General features: G+C 37.1%; 2 protein-coding genes across 2 annotated transcripts; one reads left to right on the plus strand and one right to left on the minus strand.

Moving 5' to 3' along the window:
• Positions 1–3731: 3731 nt before the first annotated feature.
• LOC134804516 (cytoplasmic 60S subunit biogenesis factor ZNF622) lies at positions 3732–12826 on the minus strand. The gene is made up of 6 exons (XM_063777599.1): positions 12166–12826; positions 11734–11934; positions 11245–11399; positions 9770–9910; positions 6875–7003; positions 3732–6623 (listed from the first exon to the last, which is right to left on the minus strand). The coding sequence occupies exons 1-6, from the start codon at positions 12631–12633 to the stop codon at positions 6512–6514; spliced, it is 1206 nt and encodes a 401-aa protein (XP_063633669.1). The 5' UTR covers positions 12634–12826; the 3' UTR covers positions 3732–6511.
• A 509-nt stretch (positions 12827–13335) lies between these two features.
• LOC134804332 (uncharacterized) lies at positions 13336–16088 on the plus strand. The gene is made up of 3 exons (XM_063777341.1): positions 13336–13521; positions 13700–13867; positions 14143–16088. The coding sequence occupies exons 1-3, from the start codon at positions 13463–13465 to the stop codon at positions 15398–15400; spliced, it is 1485 nt and encodes a 494-aa protein (XP_063633411.1). The 5' UTR covers positions 13336–13462; the 3' UTR covers positions 15401–16088.
• Positions 16089–17354: the final 1266 nt, after the last annotated feature.

Here is a 17354-nt window from a genome sequence, read left to right on the forward strand (position 1 = left end):
TCCACCATTAAAAAAAAAACATTTAAGTAACTATCGAACTTGGCCATGAAATTACACGAGAATCAGTGGAGATCGACCTGTAGAGGAAAACACCAGCCCAGGCCACCAACATAACGATAACGATCAAACGGTCAATTATATGAACAAAAGTTTTTGTATGCATCCTGAATAGGTATTTTAGTAAAATAGACATAAAACATAAAACATATGGTAAATATTGACTCTTGATATCTTTTTTTCCTGTTTTTCTTTCACTAATAAAGTGCCGACTAATCGGCCATTTTTGCCGACTAGTCGCCGACTAATCGCCGACTACAAATGTGGCCGGATAGTCGGCTTTCCCTACTAGTCGGCGACTAGTCGGTACATCCCTAGTAGGCACTCGTTTTACGATAGCGACTGCCATCCAACCTTCCAATCCAGAGGGGAAACTAGGCCTTATTGGGATTAGTCCGGTTTCCTCACGATGTTTTCCTTCACCGAAAAGTAATACTTTCACATTTAAAATAGTAGGGACTATTATAAATGTGAAAGTAGCTCTGTATGTCTGTCTCTTACCTCTTCACACTTAAACTGCTGAAGTGATTTAGATGAAATTTGGTATGGAGATAGTTTGAGGCTCGGGGAACGACAGAGTAATTTTTATCATTCATCATTATCATTACACGCAGACGAAGTCGCGGGAAGAAGCTAGTATAAAATATTGTTGGATTCGGACGTACGTGAAAGCAACGGTTGTGACCAAATATGTAGCAATAAAACATTTTTAAATCGCAAATACAGCTACAATAAATAAAAACAATACGGACGCAGCTCAACCGGCACAACGCACGAGATGAGTTACGATACGCTTTGTTCAAACCGGCCGGCCGCGGCCGACGTTTGATACTAAGGTTTTTGACACAACCCAATTTCAATGTTTCGTAAACGACGAATGAAAGTACGGCTACCACCAGTTTGACACTGATATATTCGCTAGCATGTGCGTAATTTACTTTCTATGCATCTCGCTCGTACTCGCTTATTAGTGCGAGCGAGATGTATAGAAAGTAAGTTATGCAGACGTTAGCCAATATGTCAATTTGACACTGCTAAGGCAGTCGTGGTAAGGCTACAGAAATAGATTGTGAAAATTGGCACCGTAACGTGCCTATTTTGCCCCTCACTGGATATTGCACTCCATCAGTTATCCATGTATGAACCTATATGAAAACTATATCACAACCTCATTTGAGTGTTGTCAACGTGATGGTAAATAAAATCGGCATTATTATCAACTAGGGTTTCTGGTTTCTCGACCTTTTTAATTTCTCGAGGCACGGGAATTCTCGACCAAGATTTCTCGAGAAATTTTGGAAGTTTAAAAAACACCATGTTATTTTCATTTTTTGCTTTATTACAAATCAGACTCATAGGAATCGTAGGTGAGGTCAATAATCAAACATAGGGTAAATTTTTAGTTACCATAAATTGCACTTAATAATCAAAAATTCAACAACAAACAAAAAAAACTATAGGTGCAGGCGTGCGCACCGGCGATGTGATATGCTATAATGTATTTATTTAGGTATTTAACAAAATGAAATCAAACCACAATACCTGTGGTATTTTATTAGGAAATAATATTCAAGTCAACAAATTTAACTCGATGTGACAAACTTACAGAAGTTTTACTACGAAATACCTAGTCAACGTAACAATGAAGCTGCTAAAATTGTGATATTTTGCTAATATATATTAGATGATTTGATTTATCAATAGTAATTTAGTATATTTGTTATTTACATGGCCCTATAATTCGTTTTTAGCATTAGAAAGAAGAAAGTGATTATGACAGTCTTTTTATCGAAAAAACAGTTTTAAAAATTAAATCCCCGCAAATATGTAACAATTACAAATCATATACGATAGTTTACATTATTTTGCTTTCATAAGTAGGTACACGTTATAATCTTTTTTAAAGCGTTTTTTTAATAAAAAGACACGTCGTGACAGTTCATAAGTTTTAAAACATGTAAATCGGTTGAAGCCAAAACGATAGGATAGGGGACGGATCAAGGCAGTTTTTATATTTGTTTGGTTAACTACCTAATAAATGTTTCAAGTACCTGAAAATGTAAAAAAAAAACATTGTTTACTTTTATTTAAAGAATAACACTTTAGACATACTTATCACGTGTTATACGCGTGTTTTCTTTTTACAAGCTTTTATTTAGTTTCACCTGACCGTTGTCTGTAATGAAATCTTGCAAGTTAAATTTGATTCACTTCCCGGTGTCCGATTGAGCTGAAGTTTTGCATACATACGTAAGTCGGGTGACAATGCAATATTATGGTGTCATCGAACTGATCTGATGATGGAGACCGGAGGTGGCCATAGGAACTATGTGATAAAACAACGAAACCTAATTGTGTTTGGGGTTTTTAGAATTGTCTCGATGAGCATTAGTTGCCTGTGGAAAGAAAAGTACAGTCAGCGATAAAAGCTTGTACCAAAAATGAAATTTTTGCCAAAAACTTATTACTTTTCACATGAGATTTATTTCACGAGTTCTCGAGGCATGGAGTGTTTTTTTTCCGTCTCGACTTAGGACAAATTTTTCGAGATTTCTCGCCTCGAGAATTCTCGAGCAGAAACCCTATTATCAACTTACCTACCAAGATAGTATAATCATTTTAAAACGTGTCTCCGCCGGGCACAGGTGTGAATAGGGGTTTTCCCATCTATCCCCGCCTTATGTTCGGCGGCGGCGGTCACGTGGGCGGGGACAAATGGGAATAAACCGCAAATTCTGAAGCAAAGTATGTACATTTTACGGTACGAAAACATAACTAAGGACCAAATTCGTGAAACCTATAGAATAATCAGGTTATTTTTATTTTTTCACCACACGTACGTAAGGGCACGGGCATCTTTATTTATTCTTCAAAACTGATGAGATAGTTGCATTTTATCGACAAGAGTGGCAAAGTAATTTGATTCTAATCTAGAGTTGTTCCCTCATGATGGCTGGTAGAATTGATTTTTAAGTGATGAATTTAAATATTAAATATTTAATAGCGTTCATTTGGATTTGATTTGTAATGTTTTGCAGTTAGTATTTTACTCCGTTCGTGTGGTGAAAAATTTTGTGCCTCGCAACGTTGTCGAAATTGGAATTTTTCGCTCGCTCAGGTATCAATATTGGCACGATGGGTTAAACAACACCTTTTCACATTTGAAACACAAAGAACTATTTAATGGGGTTGGCCGGTGGAAATTTTAAGCAGATGGCGCCATCATAGCTTGCCCTGTCAATCCCTAGAATTGTGTCAATTTTTTAGTTTTTTTAATACCCTGGATGCCAGCCGTTTAAGTCAAATCTCATAGAAAAAGGGGCAAGCTATGATGGCGCCATCTATGCAAACCTTTGACAGTGGCCAACCCCATTAACATTTAATTCATAACGGGCTGGGCGCCAGCCTTATTAGATCATTGAGAACCTTTCCTGAATCCTGCAGACTGCAACACACTTTTCTTACCCCAAAAATAAGCGAGTATTGCGATACATTTGCCCGAGACGGACGGACGGCGTTTAGGCCAATGTTGCCGCTTTAGACTTGTAAAAATGTATTTAGTTGTAAGTAAGCTTGAGATTAAACGCATTATTATTATTTTTTTTATAAAATGCGCCCCAGTTCATAAAATAAAATATCATGCATATGGTAAAAAAGTGGTCAGTAAAACAAGCTTTGATAGTTATGATCTATTTAGAACATTTCGTGGTTCATTACATGTTTATCTACAAAACGTATATTTCGATAAAATATGAATAACATTTTGCTATGGATTCCGTTGTGAGGGACATTCAGTGCAGCATATTTATTTAAAGCCATTGTTTAAGAAACAAGACTTTACTATTTGAAATTAACGGTCCCCAGCAAGCTTGGTTCTCCATACAAACGTAGTTACGCTCTCATTTTAAAACGACTAGCTAGATTGCTCTGAAACTTTTTACTTACAATAGGATAAGGTATACCTAGTTCTGTAATTAGTTTATGTAGCTTCAGATACCATAGTTAAAAAAATACAACGAAATTAACGTTTTCATACAAAACTTGTTTTTGCTCTATTTCATCTGTTTTTTTAAACTGGAGCTATACAAAAAATTCTGGAGCTATACAAAAAATTACAGCTCGTCATTGTATGTGCAAAGTTTCATTACAATTTAACACGTAGTTTTAAAATGAGAACGAAACTCCGTTTCTATGGGAAGGTGAAATTATGCTGAGCTTGCTGGGGACAGTGGGGACTCTTAAATGTTTCCATAGACATCAAACCAATGGGGTGTTATTTCACGAAGGCTTCACCGTGTGTGAGTCCGTACTCCGTACTAATTTGTCAAATCAGCACGTACGCAAAGACAGTGGGGCTCAGATTCTTTGATATGTTTCGTTCGCAGAAATATATCCCAAAACAAGGTAGGTATAAATTTGTTTATTAAAGTGCTCGTGGAGCAAAGGTAATGCGTCTATAAAATACAATTTCCACCAACTTGTCCATATAAAGTTAAATTGAGCACCTAATGTTACACGTCTACATGGTTAAGAGGAAAGGGGTCGAGGTCACTGAACCACATGGGCCTTCGTGTGATCCATACTGGAAGCGACACCGTGTCTTATGGAGTGCTACGGTCACAATCGAGATGAACATGGAGCATTCCACGGGCTGTCCCGTACAAACGCATTTTATTTCCTGTGTTGCGACTTTTTTTTCGGCATTTAAAGCAGGCGATTATTTTTCTGTGCATATTTTTGACCATTTGTCATAGAAAAGGAAACTCATACTTGCAAATCTTCAGAAAATTCGCGTTTTTGTACGGGACAAACGGTAGACAATTTCATGGAACTATATGTATATAATTTATTTCATTATGGTCGATTTGATAACATCAAAATTATCTTACATATTATTTATTGCATCATTATAGAACACAAGTATTCATTTATACATGTTCAGTTCAGAAACTTCACAATATACGTTTGGTAGTTATTTATTAAGCATTATGAATTAAAACAACGTACAGCGTGTGTCATCCAAATGGAACAATGAAGGCCGTTGCAAGTCAATAAATATTTGGTATAAAATATACGCAGGTTTCATAAGATGATTGTGATAAAAAAAATGAGGTTATTAATGTTCCTCTATATTCATTTTTTTCCTATGATTGGTACGGTCTAAATTTAAGTCTATATGAAAATATATGTACACGGAACGTTACAAGCGGTTCGTCGCGTCACATCACACGTCACATAAATGCGCAGTGAGTAACCGTTGCAATGATGTACCGCTTAACTGAGACGGTATCACAGAATAAATAATAGTAGGTACTACCGTACAGAAAGGAAACTTCCTACAAAACCGAAGCTTGACAGCGGTTCAGGGTCGAATCGTTCTATCCCTTTCTAATATATAGTCAGGTGACAAGCAAAAGTCACTATTTACTAAAAAAAAATTTAACAAAAATCGACCTTCTTTTAGTACTAATATGGTTCACTATGGCTATGAACTTGTGGTGGTAATTAGTGAGTTTTGCTTGTAACCTAACGATATGGCACTATCCCTTTGGGCTATTTAGGGTTTTCAAAATTCAAGCCATTATGTTATCTGTGGTCGTGCATGCAAAGGGACGTCAAGATGTGTCAACCGTAATAATAGGGATGATGACACATGTTGAATTTTACAACAAAATCTAGTCAAATAGATAGCAAATGAGCAATTTATCACAATATTGTGGATATTAAAAAAAAATATTGGAAATAATACAAAAGTACAGCACCTGAAAGATTCAAAATATAAGTTTTTTTTTTTTCAACTTCCAAAAACGACAAACATAAGGATACCATTCGATTCCTCACATTTTATCCGAAAAAATATTGTATGGAAACTATATACATAAACGCAATATTTCACCGACAAAATCGCAATTTTCTTGTTTTGTTCATACTTCAAGATGGACTCTCTATGACCTTGACGTCACGGTCACATATCGTTTTGTTCGGGGCGTTTCGCGAAATGAAGTACGACTGTCGCACTTTGACTATCATTTCTGACTTTTGTATTGCTTTAATGCAATGGGTCCAATATATACATTTGATCCTAAAAACAAACCTGATTGATTGATACCTTAAATGAAAATTAGTCATCTTGCCTATTGAACGCGTTCTTTAGAATGACACGAGAATGATCCCAGCAAGGGACAGCGGGACTGCGGTTTTCGAATAACTTTCCGGTTTGGCGAAATGGTTTCCATGCGTAACCCTTTGGGGTTATATTACAGCATTAGCCGAACAGAGCCTAGTTTGCCCGAAGGGAGGAGTTTCGCACCCCTGACGGTATGTACTTCGTATGAATGTGTTCGTATGAATTTATTATGGTAGACTATGGTGTGGTTGAAAACTTTGATCTGTACAACAACGGATTTGTGTCGTACTCAGTAAAATAATATAAACACGGTGATAGTGGGGCAGGTTAGAAGTTGACTTGCGCGCGGTAATGTTTCTGGAACTTGTTGCTTTTGAGGGACATCTTCATCTGCCACTTGGCCTGCACGCGCTTCATGAAATGGATGTCGCGCGCGTTCCTGCAACAACACCACAACCATCTGTACTATAGCAAACTTACTAATAAAATATACCAAATAGTATCAAGTACAAAGTTCAATAATTACAGAATTGATTATATAACCGTCTATAATTTGATCTACGCTTACGCCTGTAGCGGCGACAGCCATACATTTGGTTATTAGGTTATTTTATATTATTCAACGGTAACCTTGTGCGTCAGTAGACGTCTTTGGCAGTTAAAGTGTTAACCGATGAAGTAGTAACTTACTTGGCAGCGAGCGCCTGGTCGTGCGGCGCCCAGCCGAGCGCGCGGTACACGCCCAGCAGCCGGTGCAGCTTGCGGTCCGACTTCTTCACCAGCGCCCCGCTGCTGTGCGTCAGGTTTTGCTTGTAGTACCTAAAACAAGCTTTCTGCTTACCACTCTAGTTTGACACAGACAAACAATTTTCGACGTAGTAGTAGTAGCTGTATCTTTATTTACTTATAAGTCAGTAGCCATTAAAATGCATTCATATGTGCAGACCTCGCTCCTTTCGTAAACATTTCATAATGCGGTGTCTGTGTACTCTGTGGTCAACACTTGCCAAGGGTTTACTTTAATCATTATTATTCTTTAAGACTTAGTTTTATGTAAACAAGTAAAACACACTCGCTTAAAAAGCTACATATAGGTAGCCTAATACGAGTATTAAGCTACCTGGGGGCCTACCACGAACATCGCAATTCGCAAATTGCGGACATCTTTCTCTGTCACTTTTATTACGTCTAATTGGAGTAAAAGAGAAAGAGTCCGCAATTTGCGAACTTCGGTGTTCACGGTAGGCCCTTTGATTTGCTAGCGAGCTGTCAATGTAGCCCAGGGAAAGCTTGGAAATGTCGCGTTCATGTGATTTTGTGAATGCGTCATATATTTGTGACAGTGACAGGGAAAAGGTACCACTTGAGTAAAATTTGGTTATTAATACCGTGACTTGAGGTTACTTTCAATCTTTGATGAAATTCTACTTTGATACAAATATTACTTCTTGAACTTAATTTATATTAATGTTATTAATATTTTGATTTCCATATCTAATATCTAATCAAGTCTAACTTCAATATTGTCTTAATTATATGGACTAATAAATTATAATATAAACATAAAAATAAAATTTCATTATTAATAGCATAAACCAGTCTTTACATACTTAACGTAAATTATGCACATTATACGAGTATGCGAGCACTGTTTCACTGATTTCATAAAATCACAACTGCGCATACATCCATCCTCTTCCTAAGCTATTAAATACTAAAATCATACAGAAAGTGCTGAATAAGGGTACATACATATATTATGCAAGCGGAGATTTGCGTACTTGAAAGTTTTTTTACCGCCCGTCGTCAAAAGGTGGGTTGGGTAAACAGGGGTTTTATACAGAGGATCGCAGAGATTAGCTTTGCTGGCGGTACATTTTTTTATATTAAGATAAGAACACACAAGAGCGTAGCAACCAATTATAATCTTATTTCATCCATCTTTTAACCCCAATGACCAATCGCAAATGCAGGAGAGTTTACAAGGAAAATCAAGACATGCAAAAATATAACGGGAATGTTGCTTTTGTACCAAGTGTGAACTCGGGACGACAGGAAATAGTGAGAATTAACGCGCGAAGCTTAACGGCGATGATGCTGCAATCGATCCAAATCCAAACAGACTTTTTTTATGTTCCTGACATTATAAATTGTGGGTTTTTAAGCATCAGTTTACGCGTCTAAAGTATCTGACAAAATATAAAAGCTTAACAAAAAAAATATCTCTCTTTAAAGATTTATCTTTATTTAAAATACATTTCAGGGATGGCAGGGTGGCATACTTTTGGCGGCTTGTTTCATACTCTACTTTTGATGTTGACTGTGTATGTACCAGGCCGTGTAGCCAAGATGCCAATCGCTTACGCTCCGTAGTGATCGAAACGCAACTGTCACTGTCGCACTAATATGGAAGAGTGATAGAGAGACATAAAGCTTTTCGTTGTCGAAGCGATAGCGATTGTAACCTTGGCTAGGCCGGCAGTTTAGAAAATGATTGTGCCAATTGATCAACCATAATCATTCATTTCTATACCTAAGCAGCAAAGCACACATTATAGCAACCAATATCGACAGCATAACACAACAAGAAAAGAATTTTAATATCGACAATTCGACATTATACCTAATAAGTATATTATTATCCAATAGGCAGGCATGACGATCATATGGTCAAATTACGAAAAATTATAATACCGTTTTGATTGCCTGCTTTGTTTGAAACACTTCACTGGTCTCGCCATTTTGCAACACAGAAACTCAATATTGCACAAAATGAGTTCAATAAATTACTGCTCAAGTGCACTCTACTGTGACTAGTGTGGCTACTACTTTAATATGCATCGTTCCTAGGGGACTGTAGGATAATTGGCACTAGAGCAGTGGTGGGCAAAGTACGACCCGCGGGCCAGGTCCGGCCCGCGATAGGATTTTATCTGGCCCGCCGCCGGTCATTTAAAAAAATGTATAATATGGCCAGCAATATAATAAAAATACATTTTTGCTGTAAATCTGGCCCTCCTCTGAAATTCCTTCAGGTTTTTGCCCCTCATGAAGAAAGTTTGCCCACCACTGCACTAGAGGCATCAATAATAAATATAATAATGTACAGTCAGCCAAACTATTATCCTAACATCAAACATTTAATCAGCAAATAGGCCACAGAGGCACTTTTACATGTAATTTTTTTACTAGCAATATTAATAATCTACTACCCTAACCTACTATAAGCTACTACTGCTCAACTAATGGCTTTGCTGACTGTACACTCTTGCATGGAACGACACATGTATAAAAGCACTTAAAACTAAAGCAAATTAGTCATATGTTATACACTTGTTATACAAGATTGAAATGTAAGCTACTAAAATGAAATTCTAAATGCAGCAGGTGTGCTCCTAAAGTATCCTCCTCACACACCGCAGCAAAAGAACTCATCTACCTTGTGTTGGAATGTATTAGAACTTTATGTGCCTATGCAGACTCATAATAAAGCACTATTAAAGCATGTGCATTGTAAATAGAATAGAATAGAATAGAATAGAGTAGAATAGAGTGTGTTTATATCGTAAATGTTTTGTATCATACCTCATAAGTGACCGATGGCCAACAGTAACACCTGATGGTAGCACCAACTGGAAATCGTCACCTTCCAGTGTCGCCGGGCCTTCCACCTCCTCATCCACAATCATGTCTTCATCCCCTTCCTTCTGATCAGGGTAAGAGGCACTGAAAATAAAATTAAATAAAAATTGTTTATTTCAGATTTTAAAATCCATATTGTGTTACCCTTCGAGCAACACCGGCTTCCGACACATCGGAAGGGAGGGGCCCAAGCGATATCTCACCGTACAAATCTTTCTGCCATTTTTCGCGGGGGGAAAGGTGCACACAGTCGCACTTCTCACACACTTACATACAAAATCCAATCTGTAATGACGACACAAATACATGGAAAATGACACACGTCAAAGACAAATCTTGCAAACCTCGATCTCTTTTTGTGTACGAGTGACAAGTGTCACAACACGCACACTAACACATTTTCGTTGAAGTATGTTATTGTATTCTGAGAGATGAGAAGTCGGATTTGTCGCTCGACCAATCCGCAATTTGTACTGAGCGAGCAAAATCGATAAATCCAACAATATCATGAGACTAAAATATAATAATTGTGTTTGAATGTAATTAAACGTATGATATGTAAAAAAAATATTACATGTGAAATGTAACACTTTCTTTTTGTAAACTTGATGTCCCCGACCTCTTTTTATAACAAAAAACTGAGCAAACAGGCATTTTTGTGCAGCAGTGTTCACGCGCGCGTCTGGACTCGGTCTAGTGAAAAATCCAAGTGCAACTAGTTTTATTACCCGCGGTAGATTAGATTGACGCGCTAATCTTGTACCTCGGCAGAGGGGAAATAGTGCGAATGCCGCCTCCCTTCCGTGTTGCTCGAAGGTGTTACCCCCTTATTCAAGCCTTATTCATAAAACTTTACAGGCCTGATTTAGTTAAATTGTTTGATCCCTTTCTTACAAATACATAACTCAAAGTGACAACCTTGTAGCGCGTTTATGAATAAGAGAGTCTATTTACATTGAAACTTAAAGAACTAGATGTTAGTACATGTGTAAATACATAATTAAAACAAAAAAGAATCAACCCGTCACAATACTGACCCAATATTTTAACATTGGACAGTCAAGGCATCCAGCCACCATCCACAGGATATTTTACATAACCATATCTAGTATACTCAGGAAAGTGCGATAATATGAGGAGGAGAGTCCATTTTTATTGGTTTCCTCTCTAAGACGTGTCATGAATTAGCAGGTTTTCGGTTTTCTAAGCCTATCAAACCAAATTATCAAAAGGAAAGACTTGATCAACTCTACAGTAGGGTCATCTTATCCCATGACATCTGGTTGATTTGACGCTTATGTAAAACACTTTATTGTATGGAAGAGAGGAAGAACGGTACATCAGATAGAACATAAATATAGTAAAAGGGCGAACTAATCCCTAATCTTGAAAAAAAAAGAGAACAGGCCAATTCTTACCTATAATCATAATAGTCTGCGTATTCTGCCAAAGCCACACCTTCATGTAGCATCTTGCAGTGGCCTTTGTCCACCATATGTCCACGGGCAGCTTCCATCGAGTAGAATGTACGACCAGTCTCGTTACACCAAAGGCACATATATCCTTGAGAGATCTGAAATAATATAGTACATATATTTGTACATGTAATCATGTTCATGGACCAGTAAGGGCCGGTTGCCATTTAATGTTGATCAGAATGTTAATTGTCCATGGTAAAAAAAACATGCAATCCACCCTAAATCAGACATTTAAAAAATTTATATTTATAACTTGTATGAATAAGCAACTAGTTATATTTAAGTCTTTGATATAATAGATAACTGAATAGTAGTGTTTTACATGTGTATGTCTAATTTATTTTGTGATTTTTTCGAAATAAATCAACACCTCTATATGTATTTATGTAGGTATAGAATATGTAAATGAATTTATGTTGAATGAGTTACCTTCTCTCCCAAGTACAGCAGTAGACCTCTGACATCGACACAGTACTCCACATCGGGAATGAAGAATGAATGTGCCTCAGACATGTGTTTTAAATTCTTCACCATGCTCCTGCTGTGGTGAGAGCAAAACAGACAATCTTGTGGCTTGATGAGTGAATCACTACCTTTAATGCGGCATTCATCCCACTCATCAGAATCAAGCTGAAAATAAAAAATATTATTAAAATAAGGACAACTTAAAAATAATTAGATTTTTTGTTGTAAAAAGCTGATGTGTGGCCAAACTAGCATAGGATATCCAATATTTAGATTAGGATCTCATTCAGACTCGGCCCTGACTATGCTTTGTGACTACATTCCTGCCATGCCTGATGATCTGAAGGTGCTATTGTTTAGAGTCTATCAAGCTGTTATTGTACAATTTGAGCATACCTCCTCTATATCTGACGCTGTTTCGGCATCCTCGTCTCCGGACCCACGGGTATTGACGAGTGTAAACTTAACCCTGTCATCAGAGCTTTTAGCAGCTCCTGCAGCTTCCGGCGCATCTACCTTTACGAAACTATCAGTGTCAGAGTGGTTACTGTGGTCAGACACCTCCGGAGCTTTCTCTTGCGCTAACTTGTGCTTCTTGCTGTTCAGGTGGTTGTTGTAAGCGTTGGTCGTATTGAATAACTTTGAGCAACACTTGCAATAATGTGAATCATCACGGTTCTCGTCCTGCGCTTGCTCCCTGTGTTCCTTCACTCGCGTTTCGAACTCTTCCAAGGTTACAGAGGGAATCGCGGCAACCTTCCTCTTCAAATTATATCGGTGCCAGTCAGACTTGTAATGCTCCCGCTGCAATTCTGGGCTTTTAAATAACACTTGGCAGGTAATGCACGAAAATGAATCAGGCATGGTTATCACGGTAAGAAAGATCACAGCTCTATGAACACTTTTGGGTACAAGTGAAAATTATTTCTATAGGTTTTGCAAAATAATTATTTCGAAGGAACTATAGGAACACGCTTATCATATGGAATGATAAGGTCAACGTGGTCGGTACAATGTCGTAGTAGACCAAGTAGCAGTGCAGTAGCCCACAAAATAATCTAAAACGTAGAAAATTAGTAATTCATTAATATATCGTTACCGTTTCTTTTTACGGGGTTTTAGCATGATAGAACGAGACATACATATTGATAACGTACTACGGGTACAAAAGACTTGCTATACACAGTGGCGAATGGCCGCAGACGTTCGGAATTTTCCGTACGGAATGACATGTGCAAGCGAGACAGCATTACGCATTTGTAGAGCGACGTCCCGTGCCATCCAAGTGCCATCTGTCATTTCCGTTCGGAAACCGAATGAAAATTCCAAACGTCGGGTTGGTAACATCCATAGATATAATAATATACGTATCATCAGAGGGCCTACCGCGAACCACGTTCGACGTGTAGTCTCTCTGTCGCACTTATGAAGTCGTACTTAAGTGTGACAGGAAGGCAACACGTCCAACAAGGCACGCGGTTTCCTCTGTTCTATGAAGTTCTGGTTCTGTCAGAAACGTCAAAATCCATTGTCTTTGGCAAAATGACATTTCATTGATTACATTTTCTATTTGCTTGCTACATGCACAATATTCTGAATATCCTGTTGATGATAATACCGTAAAGTTGATAATGACTGTAAAATAACGTAAGTTATTTGTTTACTTTTTGGCACTTTACAAGCGTAAAGGAAGATGTCTATTATGTTGGAACCTGACGAGGTAGACGATGGATACTTTACTCCAGTCGCAAGGTAAACACAACTATAATTTATAATAACTCGTTTCTATAATCAACAGTATCCAACCAATCCACTATCCACCCCCCGACTGTATTAATTATTATTGATACTAGAATGTCTAGTGCTTTTAGTTTGTGTGTCACCTATAATCAAGCCTTAATTTAAATATTTTGAATACCTGTTTCTGCAGTACTACCCTGGCAAGCATTTTCAAAGAAGATTCCAGTAATGACGCAGCAGTTAATCCTTCCCTCAAATACAAACCTCCTCAACTAAAGAAGACAGAAGAGTGTAGTAAGCCTGATGATGCTAGTACTTCACAATGTGTGTTTTCATGCTCAATCATCGCTTATGAATGGTGAGTTGATTTTTTCGGTTTTATTACAACATAATGAACAATAGAAGAAGGCTGCCACGCATCCCGCCTCATGATTAATTAGCAACTCAACAAACACATTGATTTTAGTTACACAATAGTAGTTAACTCTAACACTTTGATGTGCCACCAATGCTAATTTTATTGTACAATGAAAACACTGACATTGTAGGACTTGGAATTAATAAAATAGCAGGCATAATGTTAATTATCTATTATCAAAATAGCATTTCAATCATATAAATGGTTTATTTCAGGGTACAAGGAAACCACAAATGTAAAGGGAAGGTTGGTTTTGCTATGATGAAAATAGTAAAAAGTGGTTTGTGTAAAATGATACTTTACAGCCCAGATAAATCTACACTATCCTGCACAACAATCACACCACAGCTAGAAGTAACTATGTCATCAGGGGCCATGATATCATACTATGACAATCATAAAAAATATTGGGGGTTGTGTTTTAATGACAAAAATATTGAACGAGTCAAAGAACTATTTAAAAAAGAAAATGTTGCTATAAAGCCTTACATAAGTCCTGAATTTAAACCTGAGGTAGAAATACTTGAGAGTGATGAAGCCACTGATGAAACTGGAAATAGCAGTACAACTGAGGATAGCACTGCCATGTCTGCCACATCACAGATTGATAAAGCCTCCATTCTGAACAGAATTGCTAATGTAGGCCATGCAATATTACCATCATTACCAGGAAGTCCTGTAAAAAAACCAACTTCAATAGAAGTAACAAACACTCCCAACCAGCATGGTCCAGCAGATCAATCAAAAGTTTTACCAGAAGTCAGCATTGGGAAAGAACATAATAATATATCAATGCCAGACATCAATAAAAGTATTTCAGTACAGGCAGGTCAAAATAATGCAGAAGCAAACAACAGGAATGAATGTCGTCAAATAACAGTAACAAGTGTACCTTTAGTCAATAATCAAATATTTACTTATGTTAATGGATATATGGTACCATTGCATATGCAGGTGCCTGTCATAGATAATATTAATGGTGATGACACTTGTGCAGAAATAGAACTCATCATACACAAACTTACTCATCTAAAGAGTGTTGTAAGGACAATGGAAACGAAATATACACAAAACATGGAAAAGTCCCAAAGTGACCAAGTTTTTAAGAAAATATCTGATTTGGAACAGTTGATTAGAGAAAAGGATGAAACTATTAAGCACCTTGAAAATGTGAAACAGGAATTAACTGACCGTGTAAATAACTTGAATGAACAAGTACAAAAAACAAACCAGGATTTGGAAAGGAATACAAAGATTCTTGACAATGAGGAGCATATGCTCATAAACAGAAAGATTAAAACTCTTATGAACAATACATTCCATTCACTTGCCAGCAATTTTGACAATGAAGTTAATTATACTGGGAACTATGTAAAAGGAATATTAGCAGCTGTTATAAAAAAAATTACAATTGACTCATTAGTAAATTTGTTTTCCAATGATGCAAGTAATTCTAACAAAGGAGTTAATTAAGCTAATATAGAAATTGGCTTTATATGAAGGTGTATACTGAGAATTAAGTCTGACTACCTTTACCACAACATTAACATCATTCATTCATCTATTTCTCTCTCTATCACTCTTGCAAATCAAAAGGATTGAAGAAATGTAATAGATTTGATCGAAACATAAAAGAAACTGTAAAACTTAAAAAGTATATTTTACAGTACATATGGTCCTACTTTCCCGCACTAGTGGGGGAAACAGCACTTTCCGTGCGTATGTCAAAAGTTTAAAGGGCCATATGTACTGTAAAACGTTGTACGATACACGTGCGAATAGGTAATTCGCAACTCGTGTCGATTTAAAACGTGTATTAATTTATCGCTACTCGTTTCGAATTTCCTCTTTTCCCCACTTGTATCGTAAATAACTATTTCACCAATATAGTTTTCGGTCAATCATAAAATTGAAGGCAATGGTTTGCTCAGTGCCTTCCAGACTTCATCCTTCATCTCCGTCTAATGGGAGGAATACTCACACATAGAAAAACACTCACGGTGTGACACATGACTTGCAGTAACGTGACCAAATGAGATTATAAATAATACAGTTCATAATAATTCAAATATAGGGAAGTGCAACACTGAAACTATAAGCAATAAGTATTCCAAGTTAACTCTACTAGGCTAAGAAATAACATGTATACAAGGGTTTTATTAATTATAATTATATAGCTTATTAATAAACTGGAAATCTTATTTTATGTTTAGATATGAACCTACCACTAAAATGTATACAGATTTATTGTTATTATATAAATAAATTATACTAGAGGTAAGTAAACCAGGCATCGTCGTGTTTGGATTGGCCCTTTGGCCGTCATGAACAAACTGCAGCAGCAGGCACTTTTTCACAGCTTTTGTTAGAAAGGGACTTCCGCTTGTATTACAAGCATGAATCTATGGGGAGAAGTGACCGAACAGGATAGTCTTATGTATCTTTCAGTAGGAGTAGCAGCAAAAGAGCTATTATTGTTTGTCCTTGTGACAGTCTTACATTTTATTTGTTCCCCACCGTTTTTTTGTATGGATTATGGTAGGCAACAAATGAATTCAACCAATCACAGTGTCGCATTTGCGTATGTTTTGTCCCTCACGGAGGCACGCGTATACCACTTCTATACGATCCTACCTTCTATGATTACAAGTTACCAGCTTTTGAGAAATGGGCCCCTAGTCTAGTGCATGTTGTAGCTTGCGCATGTTGAGGTGCGGGGTGACATGCGTGATATCGTGGTCCTTGATATTATTGATTGTTATTAAAGTATAAATTAAAGAAAAAAAGTGTTTATCAGCTGATCCATATGGCGCTATTTCTTTGCGCTCTTTGTGGTATATTGTAAACTGCAACCTTCGGAAACCGCCACCAGTGGCCTATTTTATAAAGCTACAAGTTACAATTTACAAGCGGAAGTCTCTTTCTAACCCTATGTGTTAGAACGAGACTTCCGCTTGTAAATTGTAACTTGTAGCTTTATAAAATAGGCCACAGCTGTCTTTGAACAACATACTCAAGCCGCATGCATCGTTACGTGCGGGGTCTTTGTATTGCCGGCGCCTTCATATGCTCCACTGACGTTGACGTCAGATTACTTGTGTAGAAGTTAGACCAAGAAAAGTCTGCAGCGATTTTATAGGCCACGCAGTGCAAGTGTTATTTATACGTCAAATTTACGTTTAAAATAACACTTGCACTACGTGGGCTATCAAAATCGCTGCAGACTTTTCTTGGTCTAACTCTATGCAGTTAGTACAGTCGCAATCAATACAATTGTAGTAAATCAAACACCGAGCTCAGATGACAACTGCTTTATTCAAATAATAACGGGTAGATATATATTTTACGGAACTACCTACAACATCTTTCCCTTAAAAATAATAAGCATGCATACTAACTAAGGTAGGTATACATAACTAAAGTAAAC

The sequence above is a fragment of the Cydia splendana genome, chromosome Z, assembly GCF_910591565.1.
Source record: "Cydia splendana chromosome Z, ilCydSple1.2, whole genome shotgun sequence".
Classification (NCBI taxonomy): Eukaryota; Metazoa; Arthropoda; class Insecta; order Lepidoptera; family Tortricidae; genus Cydia; species Cydia splendana.